The following is a 27,868-nucleotide window of genomic DNA, read 5'->3' as shown; positions in this document are numbered from 1 at the left end:
AAAATGAAGTATCAGTGAGAAAGAGCAGGCTGTGCCCAAGCAGACCCTCCCTCTTTGGAAATGTCACGTGACAGACCTTGGAGGGGATGTTCCTCAGATTAACCACACATATGCTTGGAGCTCGGCAAACCACTTCTAGACATTCACTCATACACAAACAAGTGGCAGGTACTCAGAGAAATATGGGTAAAGATGTGCATGCAAGTTATTTGTACTAATTAAAAAAAAAAAAGGAAGCTGGGCACTGGTAGATCATGACTGTTATCCTAGCAACTCAGAAGAATGAGATCTGAGGATCATGGTTCAAAGCTAGCCCAGATGGACAAATGCATGAGATTCTTATCTCCAGTTAGCAGTGAAAAGCCAGTCGTAGAGGTGTGGCTCAAGTGGTAGAGCTTTCCCCATGGGAAATGAGTGGGTGCCATTCCTTACCTTTCCAAAGTAAAATTACATCTCAGACTGATGATGGCACCGTGGTGGCGTGGTCCACATTCCTTCAGAGCACCATGAATAATCTCGGGGACCCAAAGTAGGGGCCGGGAGCCTGATGGGGTGGGTGGCCCTGAATAGGTTTATTAGGACATTGTTAAAGAAAAAAATGGTGGATGGGCAGCTAGACAGAGAGGTATAGTATACCCAGTTCTCTGGGCAGGACGGAGCAAAGGTTTTATAGCTTGGGTTAGTTTATGGGGTTTCTCAGCAAGGAGTATAGATATTTAACTGGTGGGGAGAGAGTAGGAGGACACACCTGAAAGAGGCCAGGAAGGAAGAGTGGGAGAGGAAGGTGGGAAGGCAGAATGCAGACAGCTGGCTGGGCCGTGAGTTGGGAAGAGGCACCAGGGAGGGGTGGTAGGAGGAAAGCTCCTCTCCCACCTACTTTGGTATGGCCTCAGTGGCCCTAGCAAGGATTTAGATTTCCTTCATGGGTACCTCCAGGATGCATTTCTTATAGACAGGCCCTGTAAGTCATGGCCCACATGGAGTCCTGGATTTGACCTCTGGTTATCCTTCTTTCATGGCCAAGGAAACCAAAACTCAGTCGTAGGATTCAGCCAGTCACAGGTGACTCTCAGAGCCCCACTCATCCCTCCCATTCTCTCAGCCATTCCACCAACCAAAGCCCAGAGCTGTGTGACTACTTGGTGCCAGGTATTAGTACTGGATGATAATTATTCAGGATGTGGCAGGTATTCACACACCAAAGGATTTTTTCTGTTTTTTTTTTAAAGGTAAATCTTCTTTATGCAATTTTTGTGCATGTTATAAAAGTGATATACAGAGGGGTTACAGTTACATAAATCAGGAAATGAGTACGGCTATTTTTGGACAGTGTTACCCCTTAACCCTTTCCCCTTGCTCTCTTCCAATTTTCCCCTCCCATCTCCATACACACACACACACACACACACACACACACACACACACACACACACACACACACACACACACACACACACACACACACACACAGTATCTAGAAAGCATGGGTCAAGTCACAGAGTGCCAGCCTTGAGAAAAAAAACAAAAACAAAACAAAAACCCTAGGCATTGAGTTCAAGCTCTAGTAAAGGTATGCAAAAATATAATTAAGAGAGCTGAACCAGGCATCCAGGAAAAATCCACCAACAAGGTGTAAGGTCCTGAAAGAACACTAAGAACTTAGGGTACAAGAGGGGATCCTGGGCCTCTCTCCTTGTGGATGGAATCTGGTTGAGCAGGTTCCAGTGACATCCTTTGTGTGTGCATCTGGCTCTGAGCCAGTAGCTGCAAGGTAGGGACAGAGAGATGACCTGACACAGAGCTGACCTTTCCCCAGGACCTCTCCTGCCCCTCATTTTACAGGCTGGCAGGAAACAAGACCTGTCTAAAGTGGACCAGCGGTAGGGCAGGCGAGGGACTGGGAACATGGGCACAGTGTCAGTAGTAGCAGAGGGGTGAAGGAGCTTCATTACCAGGCTTGGCAGTGCCCTCTTGGTAGAAATGGTTCCTCTCAAGACCAAGGAACTCTCTTGGACCTCCCAAATGGCAGGTCTCTGGGCTCCTCCTCCGCCAGCATTTGGCTCCTACTTTGGTTGCTTTTTACCTGGCCCAGAGGTCCTGGGCCTTAGCGTGCCTTCAGCCCTCCTGTACCCAGGGATTCTGCTTGCCCACATCTGTATATAGGCTGAGGACTCTCCATGGTTCCCTCCAGACAGGAGCTCAGAAGCTTTCTTTCTTGAGTTTCTGCAGGAAAAAAATAAAACTCAATGCAGTTAGGTGATATGACAAAACTAACAGGACTTAAGAAACAAAGAACTCCCACTCATCTGGTTGAACCACTACCAAATATCCCCATGCTGCTGATCACATATATGGTATATAACATGTGAGCACCGTTATATATTACAGACTGTGATAGACAATTTGCTCCAGGAAAGCTAGAATGAACTTGTGACTTTAAACGAGCATCATTATTCCACAATACTGTGAATTACCGGAAATTAAGTAATCACTTAATCACAATCAAAAAAAAAAAAAAAAAGAACCTTGGGGAAGGGAGGGAGGGAGGGGATGGTAGGGGGAAAACAATGGAGGGGGTAACAATGTTCAAGAGGAAGTGTACTCATTACCTCACTCATGTAACTGTAACCCTCTGTATAGTATCTTTACAATAAAAAAATTAAAAAAAAAAACTCAATGCAATTATTAGGTGTCAATTTATTTTATGTGTGCCAGTGTTGGGGGTTGAACTTAGGGTCTGGCCACTGTGCATTAGCTTTGTCACTCAAGGCTGGTACTCTACCATTTGAGCTGTACCTCCACTTCTGGTTTTTTTGGTGGTTTATTGGAGATGAGTCTCACAGACTGTCCTGCGTGGGCTGGCTTCAAACTGTTATCCTCAGATCTCAGACTTTTGAGTAGCTAGGATTATAAGTGTGAGTTACCAGTGCCCAGCCTTCTCATCTTTTAAGGACAGCAGTCCCACCAATTAGGATAGGATCACCACCCTAGGCCCTCCCCTAGGCTGAAGGCCCCTCTCCAAACCAGTCACACTGGGGCTTAGTGTTTCTACATGGGAGTCTGATAGGACACAATCCATCAAGTCCAGGATTCTCAGTGTCTCAGTAAAATCAGAAAGACCCCCTTCCCAGTAGAAGGGTTTTTTTTAAAACCTTGAGGGGAAGGGGGGGACCAAGATGGCGACGGGGCAGTAGGGAAACGCCACAGCTCTCTCCAACCAAAAAGAGAGTTCGAGTTCCAACGCTTAATCTCCCCAAGAGACCGACAACAACAAAAAGACGAACACTCAGAGAAAAACCAGAGGCGGAGAATAACAAAAAAAGAAAGAGAGGAAAAGAATTTCAAAACAGAGAAAAGCGAAGACCCCTCCCCCAACCTTTACTGGCTGCGCGGCAGTGCGCCAAGCCGCCGGCCAGCCGGCCCGGCGGGGGCTGGGGGAGCCCCAGAGAAACAGCAGAGACACAGGGGGCCACTTTCAGGACATCAGGTACTGGTTTGCAGAACAGCAGATCGCCAGGAACAGAGAAACCTACCAGCCGGGAGTCTCCACGAGGATCCCACCCCCACCCCTCACTCTCCACCCGAGCAGAGAGGCTCCATCCCGCCAAAGCCGCTCGGCATCAGCAGAGTGACAAAAGGACCTGTCGGCAGACCACCCGGCCCGCCTGATCGCGATCGCAACGATCCAGCACTCTCCACCCGAGCAGAGAGGTTCCATCCCGCCAAAGCCGCTCGGCGCGACAAAGGGTCCTGTCTGCAGACCACCCGCCCGCCCGATCACGATCGCAACAACCCGGCGGGGTCACTTGGGCCCCAGAGGTACCGAGAAGAAGCTGCCTGAGCGTGGACACTCTTGACCCAATAGCTTCGACAGAGGCAGAGACAGAAAAGAATCACACAGAGCCACCACCGCCCAACCCAGCGCGGATTGCAACAACAACTGACGACCTAAACCACACAGAAACAACCAGCTCCAGGGTGAGTACCCCACAGGGGAAGTGTATCCCTCAAGGGAGACCAGAGCTGGAGGGAATCCCCAGACCCTGACCTAGACTCCCTACCCCAGCACCCGGACCACAGGACCCACTAAAACTGGGAACTGTTTGAGAGCTCCACCAGCCCGTGGAGCACACTCAGCTGGCCAGGCTAGAGCAAGAGCACCCCTGGAAGGGAGCTTAAATGCCCAAGCCAGGAACAGCGCCCCTGGGTCAAGACTACCAACAGTAGAAGAAATTTGAACTGTGTCCCCCAGGCTGTAAAACCTAGGTGGTATACACATCAGCACAGGCCTAACGAGTGCGCTCCAGGCTGCATAACCTAGGTGGTACACACATCAGCACAGGCCTAACAAGCGCACTCCAGGCTGGGGCCGGAACCAGGCCCGGGGATCCGGCGCCTGAACAACACAACCTACTCCTCCCAATTGAAGTAAAAAGCTGAGCATACGCCTCAACAGAGGGGAGAAAACCAGGAAACAACACTCCCCCGGGAAGCACGCCTGTGACAACAAAAGACCTGGAGGCCCAGGACAAGAGAAGCCCAAACCCCACCAAAACTCCACCCATATACCCTAGACTGGGAATTGGGCAACACAGGCTGCCAGCACCTGATAGTAAGCAGGAGCTCAGACTGTTAAGGCGGCTCAGCAATAGAGTGATAGTCCTGGATGTATGAGGCCCTGCATCTGATTCCTCAGCATCACAAAAGCAAAAAGGGTCAGAAGTGGTGCTGTGGCTCAAACGGTAGGGTGCCAGCCTTGAGCTGAAAAGCTGAGGGACAGCACCCAAACCTAGAGTTCAAGCCCACAACCAGCCCAAAACAAATAAAAACACATCAGGAGCCCATAGCAGACTCCAGCATTTGGGAGAGTGCATCCAGAGCATCTGTTCTTCACAAGAGCACCCGTAGGAGCAAACACAAGCAGTCTAGGCTGCTCAACCCCTCCAAAGGCGGGAACTGCCAGCAATCTACAGCAGAGAGCTGAGAATCCTAAGTAAGTCAGAATAGCAGCTGGAAATAGGCACCCAACAGAACCCAGATCAGGCACAGACTCTCTCTACCAATACAGAATCAGCAACCAAGCAAAGACAGACACACCAAAACAAAATTGAAGAGCAGTCTCCTGAACCTCCATGCGAAAATCACAGAGAAAAATCACAAGGTTTACTACCACCCAGGACAGCAAGCTCACCTCAAAAGCCAGCAGCCACACAGGGGAGAGCCCCAGTGGGAGCAAAGCAGGAATGGAAGACAAAGGCTACTTCCAAGGGTTGCTGGAGGCAATGACTCAAGAAATAAAGCGAGAAATTGATCAGAAATTGAAAGAGCACAAGGATGAACTATCCAAAGAGATACAGGGTATCAAACAAGAGATGCATGCAAAAATAGAAGCTGCACAAACCTCAGTAAGAAGTGAGATAAACGCCAAATTAGAGGTAATGCATACCTCATTGAGAGGTGAGATCAGTACTCTGAGAACCAACATTGAATCCATAAAGGGATCCATTTCCTCCATGCAAACCACAATAGAAGCCACTGTCAACAGAGTGAATGAAATGGAAGGTAGAGTGTCAGATACAGAAGACAGAATACACCAACTGGACCAAAAAGTGACAGATATGGAAAAATTACTCAAATTAAACCAAAGGGATATTCAAGAGCAAGCAGATAATGCTAAAAAATTTAACCTTCGCATAATTGGAGTGGACGAAGGTGAGGAATTCCAGAGCAAGGGAATGCAACACCTATTTAACAAGATAATCAATGAAAATTTTCCCCACCTCAAAAACGACCATCTTAACTACATCACAAAAGCTTATCGAACACCCAACAAGCAAGACCCCAGGAGAAACACTTCTAGACACATTATAGTAAAAATGATAGATCTGAATAATAAGGAAACAATCCTGCACGCAGCAAAAATGAAGAAGGAGCTATACTACAATGGGAAAAAAATAAGAATTACTGCAGATCTCTCCACACAAACAATGAATGCAAGAAAAGCCTGGGAAAGCACCATACGAGCCCTGAGAGCCAATAACTGCCAACCCAGACTGATCTACCCGGCAAAGCTAGCATTCACATTCGATGGAGAACTGAAAACTTTTAATAGCAAAGAAAAACTAAATGAATACATAAACATTAAGCCAGCATTACAAAGAATTCTAAGAGGGGGGACACAACCTGAAGAAAGCAGCCAGGAACTGGGGCCTGCCCCAAACAGGCGTTACTCAAAGTCTAACTGAGCAAGCACAGGAGGAAAGGAAAAAAGAAAAACTTAGGAAAACGGAATGGCAGGGACAACAAATGCATCTCTCTATACTTTCTCTTAATATAAATGGGCTGAATTCGCCAATTAAAAGAAAACGAACTGAGGACTGGATAAGAAAACAAGACCCATCCATCTGTTGCCTTCAGGAGACCCACCTCTCAGCCAAACATACAAACAAACTCAGAGTGAAGGGGTGGAAAAGGATCTACCAATCAAACGCCCCCAGTAAGAAAGCAGGTGTAGCTATCCTGATATCTGACAAAATAAACTTCTCATTAAAATCAGTACAGAAAGACAAGGACGGACACTACATATTAATAAAGGGAACAATCCAAGAGGAGGATATAACCATCATCAACTTATATGCCCCAAATATTGGTGCACCCAGATATGTCAAACAAATGCTCTCAAACTTACAGAATAAAATAGATCCCAATACGATAATACTAGGAGACTTTAACACACCACTCTCACCAAAGGACAGGTCTACCAACCAGAGGATTGGCAAAGAAGCTACCGAATTAAGAGAGGCCATACTGCAAGCGGAATTAACTGACATCTACCGAGTATTTCACCCTAAAACAAAACAGTACACATTCTTCTCAGCAGCTCACGGAACTTTCTCCAAAATAGACCATATCATAGTTCATGCAAGGAACTTAAGCAAATACAAAGGGATCGACATAATCCCCTGTATCCTATCTGACCACAGTGGAATCAAGCTAGCTCTCAATAACAAAGCATACCGCAGAAATTTCTCCAATACATGGAAATTGAACAGCACACTCCTTAACAATGCCTGGATAACAGAAGAGATCAGAGAAGAAATAAAGCATTTCCTACAACTCAATGAAAATGAAAACACCTCACAAAGAAACTTGTGGGACACAGCAAAAGCAGTCCTGAGGGGCAAATTTATTGCCCTCAGTGCCCACATCAAGAGAATGGAGTCAGACCAAGTAAATAATCTCATGTTGCAATTAAAACAGCTAGAAAAACAGGAAAAAATGGGACCTAAAGCTACTAGAAGAAGCCAGATAACCAAATTAAAAGCAGAGATTAACCAATTAGAAAATCAGAAAACCATAACCAAAATAAACCAAACAAAAAGCTGGTTCTTTGAAAAAATAAACAAAATTGATGGCCCATTGGCTAGATTAATTAAAAAAAGAAGAGAGGAAACCCATATTAATAGGATTAGGGATGCCACGGGAAACATCACCACACGTACCCAAGATATCCAAACAATTCTAACAGACTACTTTCAAAAGCTATACTCTCTAAAGGAAGAAAATCAGGCAGAAATGGATGCATTTTTAGAGAAATACAAGTTGCCCAAACTGAGCAAAGAAGAAGTTAACCAATTAAATAAGCCAATATCCTATAATGAGATACAGGAAGCTATCAAAAGTCTTCCAACAAAAAAAAGCCCAGGACCAGATGGATTCACAGCAGAATTCTATAAGACCTTCAAACAAGAACTAATACCCATACTCCTCAAGCTCTTCAGAGAAACAGAGAAGGAAGGAGCTATCCCAAACTCATTCTACGAAGCCAATATCACACTCATCCCCAAACCAGGCAAAGACCCAACCAAAAAGGAGAATTACAGGCCAATCTCCTTGATGAACACAGATGCAAAGATCCTTAACAAGATTCTAGCTAACAGAATCCAGAAACACATAAAAAAAATAATTCACTATGACCAGGTAGGCTTCATCCCAGAGACACAGGGATGGTTTAACATACGTAAGTCAATAAATGTAATCCAACATATCAACAGAGCCAAGGTCAAGAATCACATGATTATCGCTACAGATGCAGAAAAGGCCTTTGACAAAATTCAACATTCATTCATGCTAAAAGCTCTGGAGAAAATAGGAATAGAAGGAACATTTCTAAAAACAATAAAAGCCATTTATGACAGACCAATAGCCAATATTATACTTAATGGGGAAAAGCTACAACCAATTCTCCTAAAATCAGGAACAAGGCAAGGATGCCCACTGTCTCCACTCCTCTTCAATATAGTCCTAGAACCCTTAGCCAGGGCAATAAGGCAAGAAAAAGACATTAAAGGGATCCGCATAGGAAAAGAAGAAGTTAAACTATCCCTTTTTGCAGACGACATGATACTATACCTCCAAGATCCCAAAAACTCCATCCCCAAACTCTTAGAAATCATAAATCACTTTGGCAAAATAGCAGGATACAAAATAAACCCACAAAAATCAGTTGCCTTCCTATACACTGATAATGTACAGGAAGAGAGGGAAATAAAGGGAGCAACCCCATTCACAATAACCTCCCGAAAAATAAAATATTTAGGAATTAACCTAACCAAAGATGTAAAAGAACTATTTAATGAGAACTATAAAAAGTTAAAGAAAGAAATTGCAGAAGACACTAGGAAATGGAAAGACCTCCCATGCTCCTGGATAGGCCGACTTAATATAGTAAAGATGGTAATACTTCCAAAACTAATATACAAATTCAACGCAATTCCTATTAAAATCCCAATGACGTACATCTCTGAAATACAGAAAACAGTCCAAAAATTCATATGGAACAACAAAAGACCTAGAATAGCCAAAACAATTCTAGGGGATAAAGACAATATGGGAGGGCTATCCATGCCGAACTTCAAACTCTACTACAGAGCTATAATAACAAAGACAGCATGGTACTGGCACAAAAACAGACCCGAAGACCAATGGAACAGAATAGAAGATCCAGAAATAAATCCACAGGCCTACAGCCAGCTGATATTCGACAAAGGAGCCAAAGACATACAATGGAAGAAACACAGCCTCTTCAACCGCTGGTGCTGGGAAAACTGGGCAGCCACATGCAGAAAACTAAAAGTGGACCCCAGCCTATCACCATGCACCAACATCAACTCAAAATGGATTAAAGACCTTAACATTAAACCTGAATCTCTGAAACTACTGCAGGACAGAGTAGGAGAGACACTTGAACTAATAGGCACAGGAAGGAACTTCCTGAACAGAGTCCCAGGGTCACAACAAATTGGAGAGAGACTCGACAAATGGGACTACCTTAAAATAAAAAGCTTCTGCACAGATAAAGCTATCGCAACCAAGCTAGAAAGACAACCAACTAATTGGGAAAAAATATTTACCAGCAATATATCAGACAAGGGGTTAACATCCTGTATATACAGGGAACTCAAGAAACTAATCCCTCCCAAACCCAACAAACCAATTACTAAATGGGCAAGGGAACTAAAGAGGGACTTCTCAAATGAAGAAATAAAAATGGCAAAGAAACACATGAGGAAATGTTCATCATCCCTGGTGGTGAAGGAAATGCAAATAAAGACAACCCTGAGATACAACCTTACCCCAGTCAGAATGTCCCACATCCACAAATCAGCCAACGACAAATGCTGGAGGGGATGTGGAGAACGAGGAACGCTATTACACTGCTGGTGGGAATGTACACTCATACAACCACTTTGGAAAGCAGTCTGGAGGGTCCTTAGAAAGCTAAAGATTGACCTCCCTTACGACCCAGTCATACCACTTCTAGGCATCTACCCTGAACAACAGGAACCAATATACAAGGACACGTGCACCTCCATGTTTATTGCAGCACTGTTCGCAATAGCTAGGATATGGAAACAACCTAGATACCCCACCACAGATGAATGGATCCAAAAATTGTGGTATCTATACACAATGGAATATTATGCAGCCATTAGAAATGACAAAATAATGGCATTTGCAGGGAAATGGATGGAGCTAGAAGGAATCATGTTGAGCGAGGTAAGCCAAGAACGAAGAGACAAACAGTACATGGTCTCCCTGATAAGTGGATGATGAATCCAAAATGTTAGGTGATATGACAAAACTAACAGGACTTAAGAAACAAAGAACTCCCACTCATCTGGTTGAACCACTACTAAATATCCCCATGCTGCTGATCACATATATGGTATATAACATATGAGCACCGTTATATATTACAGACTGTGATAGACAATTTGCTCCAGGAAAGTTAGAATGAACTTATGACTTTAAATGAGCATCATTATTCCACAATACTGTGAATTTCCGGAAATTAAGTAATCACTTAATCACGATCAAAAAAAAAAAAAAAAAGAACCTTGGGGAAGGGAGGGAGGGAGGGGATGGTAGGGGGAAAACAATGGAGGGGGTAACAATGTTCAAGAGGAAGTGTACTCATTACCTCACTCATGTAACTGTAACCCTCTGTATAGTATCTTTACAATAAAAAAATTAAAAAAAAACTCAATGCAATTATTAGGTGTCAATTTATTTTATGTGTGCCAGTGTTGGGGGTTGAACTTAGGGTCTGGCCACTGTGCATTAGCTTTGTCACTCAAGGCTGGTACTCTACCATTTGAGCTGTACCTCCACTTCTGGTTTTTTTTGGTGGTTTATTGGAGATGAGTCTCACAGACTGTCCTGCGTGGGCTGGCTTCAAACTGTTATCCTCAGATCTCAGACTTTTGAGTAGCTAGGATTATAAGTGTGAGTTACCAGTGCCCAGCCTTCTCATCTTTTAAGGACAGCAGTCCCACCAATTAGGATAGGATCACCACCCTAGGCCCTCCCCTAGGCTGAAGGCCCCTCTCCAAACCAGTCACACTGGGGCTTAGTGTTTCTACATGGGAGTCTGATAGGACACAATCCATCAAGTCCAGGATTCTCAGTGTCTCAGTAAAATCAGAAAGACCCCCTTCCCAGTAGAAGGGTTTTTTTAAAACCTTGAGGGATTAAAAGAAAATTTTTTAGGAAGTAGCGCTGTGACTCAAGTGGTAGCGGGCTCACCTTGAGCTGAAGAGCTCAGGGACAGCGTCCAGGCCCAGAGTTCAAGCCCCATGACCAACAACAACAACAAAAAAAAAAATGTTAAGAAGGCATGACCAGTACTGACTTCCTCTTCTCTAAGGGATACTTGATACTATTTGGATCTCCTTGGCCACCATAGACTATATCCTGAGGACCATCCCTACAATATCCATCACACACACACACACACACACACTGCTCTGTCTGGTCCACCTTGACTCCCACAGGTCCCAGTAAAAAGCTCCCTCACCTTGAATTCAGTCTCTACCTTCTTCTGTAACCTCTCATAGTAGTAGGTGCATTCTGCCACCAGCTCCTCCAGCTCCCGAGCCTTGTCCCAGAGCTCTTTGGCAAGCTCTGCCCTTGTTCCCTCCTTCAGTTGCTTCAAATCATCTGCAAGAGCCACCGAGTCCTGGTATAGGAAGATGACAGCCATCACCCCTCCCGACATGAGTGCACTTTTTTTCATGGCCAAGACTGTTCCCTCAAAGGCCTTTTGCACCTGTCTGCTGCTTTTGGCTGAGACTTGGCCAGTTTTCAGGAGTTGCTTGGCGGCAGTGGCCAAGTGCGGGCGGGTTCGCGCAAGGCGATAGGCTTGGGCATTCCTCTTGATGTTGTCCACGGCATTCCCACAAGCATAGACAATCTTACCCAGAGCTGTAACATAAGATGTCTTCCCTCCGCCAGCCTGCTGGAACTCCTTGTCTTCAGAGGCCATGAGGCTGTTGGCTTGAGCTTGGGCTTTTTTATTTCGAGAATTTTTGAACACATCGCTCACTATATTGGTGATCCCAGCTATGGTCCCCAAGCCTTGGCCAGCAGCTGTGAGCATCAGACTCCCTCCTGCTGTTGCTGGGGCGAGGGCTAAACCTAGGATGCTCATGATCCCGGAGACGATGGCGGTGGAGTTAGAAATCACTTTGGTCTTGGTGGCTCTCTGGTAGTTTGCGTCAATCTCATCTGCAAGTCTGAGGAGCTTTCTAATGACTCTTTTTTGATCCTGTTTCCATCTGGGGAACTCTTCCAAAAATGTTTGTTCTCTAGCTGACAGACCTTCTTCATCTTGTAGCATCTCCTCTTCACCCATGGGGCCCTCATCTTCTTCCTCTCTGTGGATGAGGGAAATAAAGATGAGGGAAAAGCCTGACTCTGCATCTAACCCTGTGGCTTCAGCATGTTCTACCTTTACTAACTTTGAGCCTGAGGCAGGATCGATAGGGTAAAGCATGTGTGTGTGTGTGTGTGTGTGTGTGTGAGAGAGAGAGAGAGAGAGAGAGAGAGAGAGAGAGAGAGAGAGAGAGAGAGAGAGAGAGAGAGAGAGAGAGAGAGAGAAACCCTGGGGCTGGAACTCAGGGACGGCACTGTCCATGATCTATTTTGTTCAAGGTTAGCACTCTATACTTTCCTGCCAGGGCTGGCTTCCAGACTGGCTTCCAACCTCAATCCTCAGAACTCAGCCTCCTGAGTAGCTAGGAGTATAGGTGTGAGCCACCAGAGCTGGGCTCCTGAAATTCTCTTCATGTGTGGAGCTCAAGGATCTGTGATTTTTCATAGAAACTTGGAAGCTGAGGGAACCCCTTAGTCCATCGTCTGGTGACAAACCCCTTCTGCATCTCCCTATGGAGCCGGTCTGAAAGTTCCAGGGTGTCAATGAGAGGCCTAACCTTTGCAGGAAGCCACTGATCTCATGAAGACAAGAAAGAGGTACAGGGGACTCTGAACAGCCTAGTGAGAGTAACAGCAGCCTTGACCAAATAGGTGGGGCAGGCACATTCTTCCCTAGGGACATTTCTGTCAGTGCTTAGAGGAACAAGAGCTCTGGGCCTGTGTGCAGGGAAATGCCGGGATCCTGCTCAAGAGAAGGAACATGGGAGGGATGGAGGGAGAGATCTGGGAAGAGTAAGGGTAAAGGTCAGATGATTGGCAGGAGTAGGAGACCTCTATGTAGAGGTGAGTCAGAGGGCAGAGGAAGCCTGATTGTAGACAAGATCACTCATGTGGACAAACTTGATGTTAGCTTCTATGGGCATGCCCTCATTCCTCTGTGTGGAGAGGAGTTAGAGCATCCTCCTGGCTTTACTTGGCCCCTTAGCAGATAGGATTGGTCCTGCATGGAAAAAAATTGGGATGAGGGGTTCTGGCCCCTTCTCCCTTGCATTTGGCAGGACAGAGTGAAGAAGACTGAAAGCCCCAAGAGCAGCAACAGGAAGTGGCAAGGCAGCTCCTTCTGGCATCTTCTGTCAAGTGCCACGCTCACATTTCCTTTAGATGAGCGGAGGAGGCCAGTGACAACAGTGGTGCCCAGTCTCCTCCTTCACTTTCTAGCTGAGGGACCTGTGAAGCCCAAAAAGGAAAGCGGATTCTCCCAAGAGACCATGTGGGACCAGAAGAGCTTAGATGTCAGCTGATACCCAGATCCCTTCCTGAAGCTGTGCCTCTGTAACCATGGTTCTAGGACCCCCATGGATACCAATATCCTCAAATGCTTGAACTCAGGGCCTGGGCACTCTCCCTGAGCTTTTTTGTTTGTTTGCCCAAGGCTAATACTCGACCACTTTGAGTCACAGTTCACAGCCACTTCCAGTTTTCTGGTGGTTCATTGGAGATAAGAGTCTCAAAGACTTTCCTACCTAGGCTGGCTTCAGACCACCATCCTCAGCTCTCAGCCTCCTAAGTAGCTAGGATTATAGACATGATCCACCAGTGCCTGGCTACATGTTTCCTAATTAAACCAAATATCTCATATGTACCCCCAGACCCTCCTTCCTTGGGCAGCCACATTGCCTGTCTTAGAATAAAATCAAAATCTAGTTCTATGAAACTCTGCACAGACAGTTCACCCAGTTGCTTGCCCATGCTGTGTTGAGAGGTGATGAGATATAGCTGAACACAGAATTAGCTTTTAACACATTAAATCCATTAATACTAACGGGCTTCCTTTGTGGGTCCCTTTCATGGGACCCAGATGAGGGGTAATTCCTGTTCATGAAGTTCTGAGTAAATCTTCTTTTTTTGTGTGGGTGGGGGGGTCCGGTTGTGGGCCTGAACTCTGGGCCTGGGTGCTGTCCCTCAGCTCTTCAGCTCAAGGCTAGCGCTCTACCACTTGAGCCACAGCACCACTTCTGGCTTTTTTTTCCTGCTTTTGTGGTGCTGAGGAATTGAACCCAGGGCCTCATGCATGCAAGGCAAGCGCTCTACCACTGAGCCACCTTCCCAGCCCCTGAGTAAATCTTAACATGCTTTCAAAAATATTTAGTTAAGCTGGTGCGATATTTTTTTCTCTCCCTAGGGAGACAATAACAGAGATAGTGAAAGGCAAGTAGTATCTGGCAGCCAGTGCTACTGAAGCAGCCACTCCTAACTCCAAAGACACCTGCAGCCTTCAGAGACCCAGCCCTCTCCCTGGGGGCCAAGCCATGGATTACCTTTGCATATCAATGCCAGCCTCCAAATCTCTCACTACCTGGGTGGCAGGCAGTTGATCCAGCACCAAATCCATGTACCCACGAGTTAAATGGTCTTCTGGTTAGAAATGTAGAAAACAAAATTATGACATATGTCATATACCTTGTGAAATTCAATCATACAGATTATGCAAAATTGAAAACATAATAAAACACATGGCAGGCTGTTTGCCAGCTGTTTGTTTGTTTTAATTTTTATTTATTTATTTTTGTTGGTCATGGGGCTTGAACTCAGGGCCTGAGCCCTAATTAGAGTGCAGACTTTCCTGCACAGGTTGGCTTAGCACCAAGATTCTCAGATCTCAGCCTCCTGAGCAGCTAGGATTACAGGCATGTGCCACCAGAACCCAGCTCAGCTGTTGTTTTTAAATATTAGTTTGAGGTCTAACTTACAATAAGTACATACAATAAAGTACTCAGCTCAACAGATTTTAATATCTACATTGGAAGATGGAAAAAGATGCCACTTTGGCATAAGGATTATATTTGGCTAAAAGTGATTGTAAAAAAGCAGATGCAGTAGCCCCACCCCCAACATTCCCAGGGTGGCTGAGACCTAGCCCAGTATATACTGTGTTATACTAAGTGACTGATGGGTAGATAGCATAGTCTACATGGAAACACTGGGCCTTAAAGGGGTGTTACAGGTCTTGAGCAGGACAGAAAGCACAAGATTCATCAGGCACAAAACTGTATACAGTTTAAGGCTTATCAATTGTTTCTGTAATGTCCCACTTAATATTCTTGATCATGGGTAGCTGAAACCTTGGGAAGCAAAATAAGGAAGGTTAATTTTCTGTACACTAGAGAATTGCCACCTAGATCAAGATCTACTCCTCCCACTAATAATATTCCACTCCAAAGGTAACCACACTCTGACTGGTAATTGCTGTTAGAATCATGATAATCACACACCGTTGCTTAGTTGGCTTATTCAACTTCACACAAACAAAGCCATTTGGTTGACTTCTTTCACTACATGTAAGGTCTGTGAAGTTCATCTATGGAGTGGGAGCTTTCAGTTTTAAAAGCTATTGTAGTTGGCTGGGAGCCACCTGTAATCCCAGCTACTCAGAAGGCTGAGATCTGAAAATTGAAGCTTGAAGCCAGCCAGGGCAGGAGACTCTTATCTCCAATTAACCATCAAAAGGAGAGTAGTAGAGCTGTGGCCAAAGTGGTAGAGCTTTGAGTAAAAAAGCTCAAGGACAGCACCCAGACATTGAATTTAACCCCATTACTAGCACTAAATATATATGTGTGTCTAATATATACAATAATGTTATATAATGCATTTCATATCTACATAATAGTAATATATTTACATAATTAAATACAATATAAGAATTGTATGTAATTACTATTATATAGTAATAGGTATTACTATAAACAAATACTATATAATTGTTATTAAATTAATAATTCTACATAATTATCACATAGTATTTAATCATGTGAATATATTATAGTTGATTTATCTTTCTTCTATCGTTTGATGTGATTTGGATTGTTTCTTGTCATTTGCTGTGGTGAGCAAATTGACTATAATGATTGAAAGTTCATTTTGACAGGATAAAGCAGCCATGCAAATTATATTCCCAAGGACATAATCATAGTATGTTTGATTTTGTGACTTATAATGTTACAAGACGTTACAAGATATTATTGTTTGGGACTGAGCTCCTGCACTGGGCTCCAGTAGACTACAAACCAAATAAAAGTAGTTGCTCACACTGCCCAGGGCAGATCAGGGAAAATAAGGAACAGGAAACAGCAGCCAGGAATTCCCAGACCAACATTGTATCAGTGGCTGGCTTGATTAGAAACATATAAGTACTATTTTCTTTGCTTTAAGCCTTACACTCCCTCATAAGCTGCAACTTTTAGTTGTTTTTGTTTTGTTTTGTTTAAGGCAGGGAACAGTTCTCCCTCAGACCTAGCCCACTTGGCCAAATTAATTAGTGTGCTCTGGGAACAGAAGATATCTTAAAGTTATCTTGCAAGGGTCGAGGGAGTGGGATAGGAGGGGTAGGGTGGGAGAAGGAGATGGGAAATGATTGCTCTTGGCACAAAATGTGTTTAAAAGGAAAAATAAAATAAAACTTATCTCAAGGATAGATACAGGTCTTCAAGGGAATGAAGCTGAAATCATCCTTGGTTTGAAGGGTTGGCCAGACATGGGCAACCCAAGTTCAAAGAGCAGGCCAACTTTGAATCTCTGGACCCAGTTAATAAAACAGTGATTAAATGTACCCGTTTGAAGGGAACATTTATCCTACAGTTCATCTGGGCCAAACCCCAGCCTGCTTTTCACCGTGAATGGCAGTGGTGGTAGAGCACTCGAGCCTGGTGTATGAGATGCACCCTCACCCCTGTCTGGGTATTGTACTATATCTCTCTATCTTGCCTGTGCAGAGCAGAAAATTTCCCCTTGGAAGAAATAGCCAGGATTGCTTGTAAGTACAACCTATGCCAGGCAACTATGAATGTAATGAAAGACCTCTCTTTTTTATAACTATGATTTAAAAAAAAAATCGAGGTTAAAAGTTAAGGTTTTAAAAGGCACAAACCTAAACGTCCCCTTAAAGTTAACTATCTAAGGTCTGTGGGAATCCATTCAGTCTTCTCCAGGGTAATTTTAAAAGGCTAAATATGATAAGTTTCAACAAAGAAAATTCTTACCGCTGTTAAAGACCAAGTCGTCCACTCAGTCTGTTCTGTCTTAAGTGCTTTTGTTTTCTATGTAAAGAGGGAGCTGGAGGCTGGCGGGTGAAGAAAAGAGGTTGGCCTCTGGGGAGGCGGGACACCTTCTCACCAGGACGTGGTAAGAGCAGGGTGGGCGGGCCTTGTCTGCCAGGACCAGCATGATTGAAGGTGTGGTCTGTTTTTAACTGTTTGAATGATTGCATAGGTGTCTATCTTCTCTTTTTCTTATAAGCAGACATTATGTCTTGATGGGCAATATTGATATTGCCCACATCCTTGACAATTCTCTCTTTGGGTTCATGTTAAAAAGAATTGGAGTTTTAAGGGGACAATCGAGGGACAAATTTCATTTGCTTTACAATCATGTATAACCAAACCTCATCTATTGGAACCCCAGAATGGGACCTTTAGCCCAAAACTCCAGTTACAACTTTGACAATCTAAAAATAAAATAAGCTCTTTGAGCATAAGTCACTTACAGCAGGCTTGTCCTAGATGAGGGGCTGCAAAAATGACATTTATTTTGGGGGTTTTTCCTTTCTGTTTCCTCTTTAGGCCTACATCAGTTATTTCTTAAACCATTTGAACTCATTTAAACTACTTCTAGCTTCTACCTTTTGTTAGCAACTTTGTTAGCAATTATAGGAAAGGAGTGTTTTAACAACAACAAAACAAAACAAAAAGAGATTTAAAAAGACCTATTATAATTTATTTTAAAAATTCAAAAGTACTAACTCTGGTGTCCCTTAAAATAAGTTCTAACTGACTAGTCTATTATCAATCTCTGGAAAAATAAATGATTTAATACACTCTAAGTTAATGAAATTTTTTTCTGGGTATGTGATTTTGTTTAAAACAATGTGGGGAAAAGCTTAGTCTGTCCATGACTTACAGAAAAATAAATGACAAGCTACCTATGGTCATTTAACCTTTACATTTTTCTTAGCTCATCATGTGTTTGCCAAAATTGATATTTTTGGCACACTCACTTAAACATTTGTATGCATATGTGTGTGCCATGAAATGACTCTTAGACTGAAATTACAGAGGGGTTAGGTTATTGGTTCTGTTTAGGCATCTACTTTTTGAGTGTTTGTTGCCTCATTTAAGAGTTGAGAGAGAGAGAGGAAAGAGCTAGAAAAGAGCAGAGAGAGAGCTGGGAGCGCTAGAAAAGAACAGAGAGAGAGCTAGATAGCAGAGAGAGCTAGAATAGAACAGAGAGAGAGCAGAGAGAGCTAGAATAGAACAGAGAGAGAGAGAGCCTGGGCCTGCGCTAGGCCTTATCTAGGGTATGGGCAGAGAAGGGTGTGGCCACATCAAATTCAGATGTGACCTCAGGGGATGCAGATGTGACCTCTTCCAGGTGTTCCAGTTGCCTAGGTAACACAGGTACTGGGTGGAGACTTTGCTGCGAGGAGGGTGGAGTCTGCTCGCCATCCAGGAGCTTACAGGAAGGTAGCTCAGTGGTAGAGTGCTTACCTTGCATTCATGAGGCCCTGGGTTCAATTCCCCAGTGCCACATAAGCAGAAAAAGCCAGAAGTGGCACTGTGGCTCAAGTAGTAGAGTGCTAGCCTTGAGCTGAAGAGCTGAGGAACAGCACCCAGGCCCAGAGTTCAGAAAAAAAAAAAAAAGAACAATAAAGAGCCGGGCACTGGAGGTTCACACCTGTAATCCTAACTACTCAGGAGGCTGAGATCTGAAGATTGTGGTTCAAAGCCAGCCTAGGCAGGAAAGTGGTTTCTCTCCAATAAGCCACTCAGAAAATTGGAAGTGGTGATGTGGCTCAAGTGGCAAAATGCTAGCTTTGAGCTGAAGAGCTGAGGGACAGTGCCCAGGCCCAGAGTTCAGGCCCCATGATGGACAAAAAAAAAAAAAAAAAAAGTTAACTTTCAAGATCTAGATTAAAGAAAAGAAAGATATCAGGGCTGGAGGCATGGCTCAGTTGATAGGGCACTACCCAGTGAGCTTAAGGGCCAGGTATTGAGTTCCCAGCCTCACACTAAAAAAACAGACAAGATGTCATTTAACTCAAGTAGCCACTGAGACCACCTCAAAGATTTATAAAAGGGATTCTAAAGTTTGCTTATTTCAACAAATGATCTTAATCTGTTTCATTTGGTCTGAAGTGTAATTTGGGCTCAACCTTCTTTTTTTTTTTCCTTTTTTAAAAAAATTTTTATTGTAAAGATACTATACAGAGGGTTACAGTTACATGAGTGAGGTAATGAGTACACTTCCTATTGAGCATTGTTACCCCCTCCATTGTTTTCCCCCTACCATCCCTTCCCTCCCTACCTTCCCTGAGGTTCTTTTTTTTTTTTAATTGTGGTTAAGTGATTACATAATTTCCCAAATTTCACAGTATTGTGGAATAATGATGCTCATTTAAAGTCACAAGTTCATTCTAACTTTCCTGGAGCAAATTGTCTATCACAGTCTATAACATATAATGGTGTACATTATATATCATACATGTGATCAGCAGCATGGGGATATTTAGTAGTGGTTCGACCAGATGAGTGGGAGTTCTTTGTTTCTTAAGTCCTGTTAGTTTTGTCATATCACCTAACATTTTGGATTTAGCATCCACTTATCAGGGAGACCATGTACCGTTTGTCTCTTTGCTCTTGGCTTACCTCGCTCAATATGATTCCTTCTAGCTCCATCCATTTCCCTGCAAATGCCATTATTTTGTCATTTCTAATGGCTGCATAATATTCCATTGTGTATAGATACCACAATTTTTGGATCCATTCATCTGTGGTGGGGCATCTGGGTTTCAACCTTCTTTTATAACATATTTGGGTCTATTAAAAACATAATGCTTTTTGTAAATTGTTATTATATTAAAAGAAATAGTTTTAAGTTGCTTTCTTCCTAGCTCTTCATTAAGGATAAGACTACTAAGCGAGGCACCAGTGGTCACACCTGTAATCTTAGCTACTCAGGAGACTGAGATCTGAGGATCATGGTTCAAAGCCAGCCCAGGCAGGAAAGTCAATGAGATTCTTATTGCCAGTTAACCACCAAAAAGCCAGAAGTAGAGCTGTGGCTCAAGTGATAGTGTGCCTGCTTTTAGCAAAAAAGCTCCTGGACAGTGCCTAGGTTCTGAATTCAAGCCTCAGGACCAGCACCAAAAAGAGGAGGAGGAGGAGGAGGAGGAGGAGGAGGGGGAGGGGGAGGGGGAGGAGGAGGAGGAGACGACTGCTAGAAATTATTGGGTGAAAAAGTAATTTTGTCTAAATTCAGAAATTTTATCAAAGTTGTCTTAAATACAAACTTAAAAGAGATAAAAGGACCGATAAACAAAAATACATATATAAAGATAATTTTTTGGAAAAAGAAAGGTAGTTTAAGTACTTATAGATAAGAAAAGATTTTATTTTATATAGTATATCCTAAAGATGTGACCCTAAATCAAAGAGGATACTGATTTCTGGATCCTCCGTTCGATCAATATCCAATCCCACCTTGAAGTAATTACTGAAGTTTGACCATCTACAGGCAGCTGTGAGAAGTGGGAACTCTGGGAGGTGGTTAGGTCATTATGGACTCCAAGAGTGAACCCAGGTAGCTTTATAAGAACAGAGACCAGAAAACACATATATATGCTCCTTTTCTCTTGCTCTGTGATATCCTGTATTGCCTTGTGATTGCCAGCAAGAAACACATTGTCAGTTGTAGCCCCTTGGCCTTGGACCTTCAGACCCATAAAATCAAAATAAACCAAGATAACCTCACCCCCCCAGGGCTGGACTTTAGGGCACTGTCTCTGAGCTTTTTTGCTCAAGGCTGGTGCTCTACCACTTGACCCACAGCTCCATTTCTGGCTTTTTGGCAGTGAGTCTCACATCTTTCCTGCCCAGGCTGACTTTGAACCTTCATCTTAACCTCCTGAGTGACTAGGATTACAGGCATGAGTCATGAGCTCTCCCCCACCCCCACAAGATAACTTTTTAAAAACTTGCTCGGCCTGTGAGATTATGTTACTAAAAACAGAAAACTGACTAATAACAGACATGATGTAGTCAACCACAAGCCTGCTCTTACTCATGGGTAAGAATGATGATTCTAGCTAGAAAATAGACTATAGGTTTATGCAGCAGAAAAACATTTGTTGTTGTTTTTTTCTCTGTGAGTCACTATGGCACTCTTCTAGAACCATCTGTGGTTGAAGTTCCCCTAATGTTCTTCAGTGGACACCAAGGGGGAGTCCTCCAATTCAACTCAATTCTGAAAATAAATACTCAGAGATAGTTGGTTCTCATGGGCTAAGAGCTCAGTCCCACAAGTCTAGCCCTACTTTAGATGCCAGTCCTAAGCCCCCAAAACTTCTCACCAACAGACTACAAATGGGGATTCCTATCACTCCACTGTCAGGTTTGATAGATTTATGAGAGCACCTCAGGGAATTCAGGGAACACTTAGTACACTCATTTGTTAGAATGGGATTTACAAAGATACAGATTAAAAAAGCCACCAGGCGCTGGTAGCTCACGCCTGAAATCCTAGCTATTCAGAAAGCTGAGATCTGAGGATCGTGTTTGGAAACAAACCCAGGCAAAAAAAAAATTCCCTGAGACTCTTTTTTATTTTTTATTTTTTGTCGGTCCTGTGGCTTGAACTCTGGGCTTGGGTGCTATCCCTCAGCTCTTCAGCTCAAGGTGAGCGCTCTACCGCTTGAGCCACAGCACCACTTCTGGTTTTCTAGTGGTTTATTGGAGATAAGAGTCTCATGGACTTTCCTTGCTCAGGCTGGCTTTGAACCGTGATCCTCATATCTCAGCCTCCTGAGTAGCTAGGATTACAGGTGTGAGCCACCGGCGCCTGGCCTAAATGCCTCATAGAAATTTAATTTAATTAAATTAATTTATTTATTTTTGTCAGTCATGGGGCTTGAACGCTGGGCTTGGGCGCTGTCTTTGTGCTCTTCAGCTCAAGGTGAGCATGCTACCGCTTGAGCCACAGCACCACTTCACCTGAGACTCTTATCTCCAATTAACTACCAGGAAACTGGAAGCAAAGCTGTGGCTCAAAGTGGTAGAGGGCCAGCCTTGAGCTGAAAAGGTTCAGGGACAGCACCCAGGCCCCAAGTCCAAGCTTCAATACTGACTGCCCCCCCCCCCCCCGCAAAAAAAAATCCAGATGAAGTGGCACATAGGCAGGGATTGTGGAGGGGAAGGAACAGAGGTCTTCCCCAAACACCTTTCTCTCCCTGTGTCCCACCCTCTAGAGATCTCCTGGTGTTTAGCAAGCAAACTGAAAGCTCTCCAAACCCTGAAATTCAGGGATCTTTAAGGAGAGCTGTATTTTGTCAGCATGACCAATTATGAATACACTGTCTCCTCACCCAGGGAAAGAGGGATGGAGCTGAAGGTTCCATGTGTCTAACCATGGGCTGGCCTCTAAATGACCAGAGCCCATCCGGGAGTCAGCCAGGAGCCACCTCGCTCACACAGCCCAGGATGTCAGATGGTTCAGAAAATTGCCAAGGTCTTGGGATCTCTGTATTGGTAACTGGGGTCAAAGACCAGATCTTAGATAAAAAGAGCCTCCAGGTAGTCCCCTCTGAGGACTTTACAAGCTTCATGGAAGCCACTAGGGGCAGAGACCAACACATGCATTTCTATAAAGTCTTGCTTTGCCAGAGAAGAAGCCAGGGAATCATCAGGAAGGTATTACAGTCAGTTGAGCCAGGTCAGGTGGTAGCTTGGACAAGGTTATAAGAATAAGGAGAGTGGGGGACATGGGAACCCATAGATTTTTCCCAGTGCAAGTGGGATATGAGGGCAGAGTCAGGCACAGCTTCCAACCTGGGTCATGAACAATTGCACTAATGTGAGAGGTATGGGAAGATTGTTGGCTGGGTATGTGTGGTATAGGGTGTAATGGTTCAGTTAGGGGTTACGTTTGAGAGGTTTGTTAGACATCTATGTGAGGTAGAAGAGTGGATAGATGAGTTTCCTTCTACTGGGAAATTGATGTTGGCAGTCACCAGAATGCCATGGGTTGGGGCTGGATGTAGTGACACACATCTATAATCCTAGCTACTAAAGAAACAGAGTTAGGGAGATCTTCACTTGAGATTAGATTGACCCTGGGCAAGTGCAAGATACCCTAGCTAAAAAATAAACTGAAGCATAATAGAGGTGGACGTATGACTCACGTGCTAGAGCCCCAGCCTCGCAAATGTGAGGCCCTGAGTTCAAACTGCTGCTGCAGACAAGATAGACAGTAGATAGATGATAGACAGACAGACAGATGCCACTGATTAAGTGAGAATCCTAGGGGAAGAGTAATAATAGAGGTAAAACACAGTACAAGGAAAACAGCGCCCTGGGGTAGCTAACAGTCAGAAATCAGGTAGAGGGCTGGGAATGTGGCTTAGTGGTGGCATGCTTGCCTAGCATGCATGAGACCCTGGGTTCAATTCCTCTGTACCACATAAGTAAGATAAACTTTTAAAAAATCAGGTAGAAGAAGAGAAAAAAAGCAAGCAATGGAGGAAGGGCTAAAGGGGTAGAAGAACAGAGTGACATTTTAGAATCCAAGGGAAATGTTCAGATGTGATTAACATATCTGCCTGTGTGTTCCTAAAGATAGAAACCAGGGCCTCATTCTTGCTGGATAAGCTCTCTGTTCCCAAGATCACCACAGTCACTCCTGAGATTTTTTTTCTTTCAATATCAACCCCATTTTCTTCCTACCCTTCTACAAAGACATGGCTGATTCTGTTCTTCCCATTAGTAGTTAGCTGGCACCACTGGTAGAGGGGAAAGGGGGAGACGTGTTGGGGAGGGGAGGAGAGGGGATATGTGCAGGGCAAACACACCTTCACAAACTGGAGGTGACGTTGCAGTGTCCAGAAAGGCACCTCTGCTTTCCTCCATGCTCCAAACGGCTGGCGGTCCAGCTGGGACTGGATGCTGTTTCTTCCTACAGAAGACAGACAGGCATTTGCTTCCATACAGTATACTGATCTGTGCGTTTGACGCTTGTCTGTAACCCTTACCGACCCAGAGATTTCAAGAACTCTAACCTCTGCCAGAACTCTTTCACTATCCAAAATGCCTAGCTTAGCTACTGTTAAAGTACCTACCTTGTGAATTTTTTTCACAATTACAAAATTAAATTTGTAATTGTAAAATTATAGGATTTAAAAAAATGATCCATCCAAAAGAAAGGATTCTCCAATCAGATCAGAGACGAACCCCAACTGAGTGCTTCGCTCAAGAACCACATCGGAACTAGCACAGTTCCTGCTTGGTTTGCATATAAGCAGAGCCAGAGACCCCCTCCCCCCCTACCCCCAGTCCATGAAGCTCCCAGCTGCCTGGGATTGGAAACCTGGTTATCCTGAAAATTGCTCATTTTTCCTGAGCTAGGCACCCAGAGCCTATCCCTGACCACCTCGTACTTGAGAGATGCAGGAGGCAGCCCTTCTTCTCCCCTCTGCCCGCCACCCTCCTCCAGGCCTCCAGGAAGAAGGGCACTATAGACTCTGTGCTCACCTCTTCGGGAGCCTCTGGTCTAGCTGGAAGCTGGGAGAAATGTCTGGGCCACACAGAGCCAGAGGTGACAGCAGCTCAGCAGTTAGCAGTCAGGCTACTGTCCAGCGTACAAGCCTGTGGCTTGGGAACAAATATCATTGTGAAACTGGGTTCAAGTTGACTGCTTTTCTGGGAAGCAACCGAGCATGGCAAGTGTCAACTTCCTGTAAACTCCAGGCTTGTCAAGAAACCGGTGCTTTTGCTTTTGAGTCTTTCCCCCTGATATGCATCCCTGAATGGGAGAATGGGGTTAAAGTCCAAAGTGGATGGCGTGGCTAGGGATGTGGCTTAGGGGTGTTGGGTCCACCTAGCAAGTGCAGAGCTCTCCGTTCCTTTCCCAGCAAGGAAGATAACAAACCAACAAACACAAAGCCAGAGGTCCGAGTCTCCTGCTTCCCTTCCCAGCTGTGTCCTTGCTGCCCAGGGAGGGTGTAGAAGGCAGTGGGCTATTTAGAGCGGCTGCACAGTGAGCACACTGCTCACTCCCTTTGCCCTTGATGCCCCATAGGTAAAATGGGAACAGAGCTGCCCTGAGGACCCTATAAGCAAGTGAAGCCACACTCGGCCTATGACAACCAACATGGTAGCCATGACAATACTTCAATAGAAAATAATCCCAGCTAGGCACTGGTGGTTTGTGCCTACCCAGCTACTCTGACAACAATCCAGATGTGATGCGATGGCTGGAGCCTCTGGATCAGGCTGGCAGCCAGACTAATTTATCACAGCGGCCCTTGTGAAACAAAGGCCCCAGAGATGCTGGGGGAGAGAAACATGGAGAGATAGAAAACACATGTTCTGGCTGGGCACTGGTGGCTCACGCCCGTAATCCTTGCTTCTCAGGAGGCTGAGATCTGAGTAGCATGATCTGAAGATAGCCGGGGGCAGGAAAGTCTGAGACCTTTATCTCCGATGAACCACCAGAACACCAGACATGGAGCTGTGGCTCAAAGTGGTAAAATGCTAGTCTTGAGTGCAAAAGCTTAGCGACAGGGCCCAGGCCCTAAGTTCTAGTCCTACAACCTACAACAACAACAACAATTACAAAAGAAAACACATTCTCTGTAAGTCAGAAGACAGAAAGTATGAGTGGCTCATTACCTAGATCTTACTCACCTGCCCTCCCTCTGTGATTCCAATCCTAAAAGACAGCAGCAAAATGGCTGCAAAGCCCCCTGGCTCCCAGAATTTGTAACCCACTGTTGGGCTCTGTCAAACCTTCAGAAAGACTGTTTGGCAAACTCAAGTCCAGATTTTCTGTTCAGACTTCTTCCTAGCTAGGCATTGGTGGTTCACTCCCATAATCCTAGCTACTTAGGAGGCTGACACCTAAGGATCGAGGGTCTAGTCCAGCCCAGGAAGGAAAATCCTGAGACTAATCTCCAATTTGCCACCAAAAAAAAGTCAGAAGTGGAGCAGTGGCTTAAGTGCTAGAGCACCAGCCTTGAATGAAACAATTAAAGGACAGTGTTCAGGCCTTGAGTTCAAGCCCCAGTACTCACACACACACACAAACACACACACACACACACACACACACACACACACACACACACACACACACACACACACACACACACACACACTCTATGATTTTCTTTCCCCTAACAGCCTTTTTTGGGCCAGATGTGGTAGCTCATCCCTGTAATCTCAGCAGTTTGGAGTTGGAGATCAGAGGATCCCATGTTAGAGACCAGCTGGGCAAAACTATAAAACCCTATCTCAAAAACAAATGCAAATTTGGGGAAAAAAATTATGAAGCCAGGTGGCAATGGTTCACACCTGTAATCCTAGCTACTCAAGAGGCTGAGATCTGAGGATCAAGTCCATGAGACTCTTATCTCAAATTCACTACCCCCAAAAAACCCTGTAGTGCAGCTGTAACTCAGGTAGTAGAAGGTTAGCCTTGAGCACAAGGGAGGTCAGGGACAGAGCCAAGGCCCTGAGTTCAAGTCCCAGGACCAGCACACATACCCCCACATATGAAAGGAACAGAGTCGTGGCCCAAGAGCACTTGGCAAGCCCTGGCACCACCCCCAGCTTTGTCTGGGAACGGCATAGGCAGGGTCCTTCTGGACCATGCTTGCACTGGCCTCCCTCGGTCCTGGACACCCAGCTCACAGCCTCTGGGCGGCTCCTCAGGTTCAGTGCTGCCGCAGCTCTTGAGCAGGTATAGATAGGTGTTTCTGCCACGATCGTTACCTTTCCTTGGCACGGGCTGCTTCTCTCTCCCATGAGCCCCACCCCATCCAGGCCCAGCAAGAGGACAAGGGACAGGGGACAAGCACCATCGACTATCTTATTCCTCATCTAACCACTTTTGTGCTGCTGTGATGGAGCAGGCCCACAGGAGTTGACCAGCTATCAATTAAAAATATTTGGCTGGTGTGGTGGTACAAGCTTGTAATCCCAGCACTGGGAAAACTGAGGCAAGAGGACTGTCAGTTTGGGACTAATATGTAACACTGTCTTGGGGGAAAAAAAAAAAGTTGGGAACTGAACAAGTACACAGATCGTTTCCCATCGTTATTCCCTACGCATTAGCAGTTGTAAGTCATTTAGAAATGACCTAAAGTGCTCAAATGCCATGCTATTTACATAAGAGTTTGGGGCTTGGGATTCTGGGAGAGAGGGTTCCTGACCCCTCTGCCAATACTGCAGGCAGGAGACTGGCACCCGGTCCCTTAGGGCACTTCTATAAATAGCTTAAGTGTTACGATTACTAACGGACCTTCTCATTTTTGTAAATATCAGACTTATAAACAAACACCGGCGTGCATATCAACACAACCTCTCTGAGAGGTTGAGGCTGGGACGGAGGCAAAGGACTGTTGCATTTTAGCTAGCTGATTGCAAGGGACACGTGCATGCCACACTCACAGAAGTCAACACCAGGACTGGCTGCAGGACCACCCGTCTCTCTTGGGTGAGGATCAGCTCAGGCCTTGCTCAAAGGCCCAGAAGATCCACAGACCAAAACCTGGCCTGGGCAGTGACTGCACTCTCACCCTGCCATTCTCGGATTCCAGGAACGTCTCTTC

At 44.8% G+C, this 27,868-nt stretch overlaps 1 protein-coding gene across 7 annotated transcripts in view; it reads right to left on the bottom strand.

The window, feature by feature from the left end:
- Positions 1 to 584: 584 nt before the first annotated feature.
- Positions 585 to 27,868, bottom strand: part of LOC138811690 (apolipoprotein L6-like) — a 37,783-nt gene continuing 10,499 nt past the window's right edge. The window contains exons 2-6 of one of the 7 annotated variants that reach the window (XM_069999389.1): positions 24,789 to 24,908; positions 24,110 to 24,213; positions 14,535 to 14,631; positions 11,360 to 12,218; positions 585 to 2,223 (exon numbers count right to left, since the gene is read on the bottom strand). In XM_069999389.1, the coding sequence (XP_069855490.1) occupies positions 2,200 to 2,223; positions 11,360 to 12,218; positions 14,535 to 14,631; positions 24,110 to 24,167 (1,038 nt within the window). In that variant the 5' untranslated portion in view covers positions 24,168 to 24,213; positions 24,789 to 24,908 and the 3' untranslated portion in view covers positions 585 to 2,199. Of the gene's footprint in view, positions 2,224 to 11,359; positions 12,219 to 14,534; positions 14,632 to 17,252; positions 17,347 to 24,109; positions 24,214 to 24,376; positions 24,452 to 24,788; positions 24,909 to 27,868 lie in introns of those variants that run through there. The other 6 variants (XM_069999391.1, XM_069999390.1, XM_069999395.1 and 3 more) reach the window with 6 other exon arrangements.

The sequence above is a fragment of the Dipodomys merriami genome, unplaced genomic scaffold (genome assembly GCF_024711535.1).
Source record: "Dipodomys merriami isolate MVZ:Mamm:240054 unplaced genomic scaffold, mDipMer1.0.p SCAF_55, whole genome shotgun sequence".
In the NCBI taxonomy this organism is placed as follows: domain Eukaryota; kingdom Metazoa; phylum Chordata; class Mammalia; order Rodentia; family Heteromyidae; genus Dipodomys; species Dipodomys merriami.
This window is presented reverse-complemented; position numbering and strand designations above follow the sequence as displayed.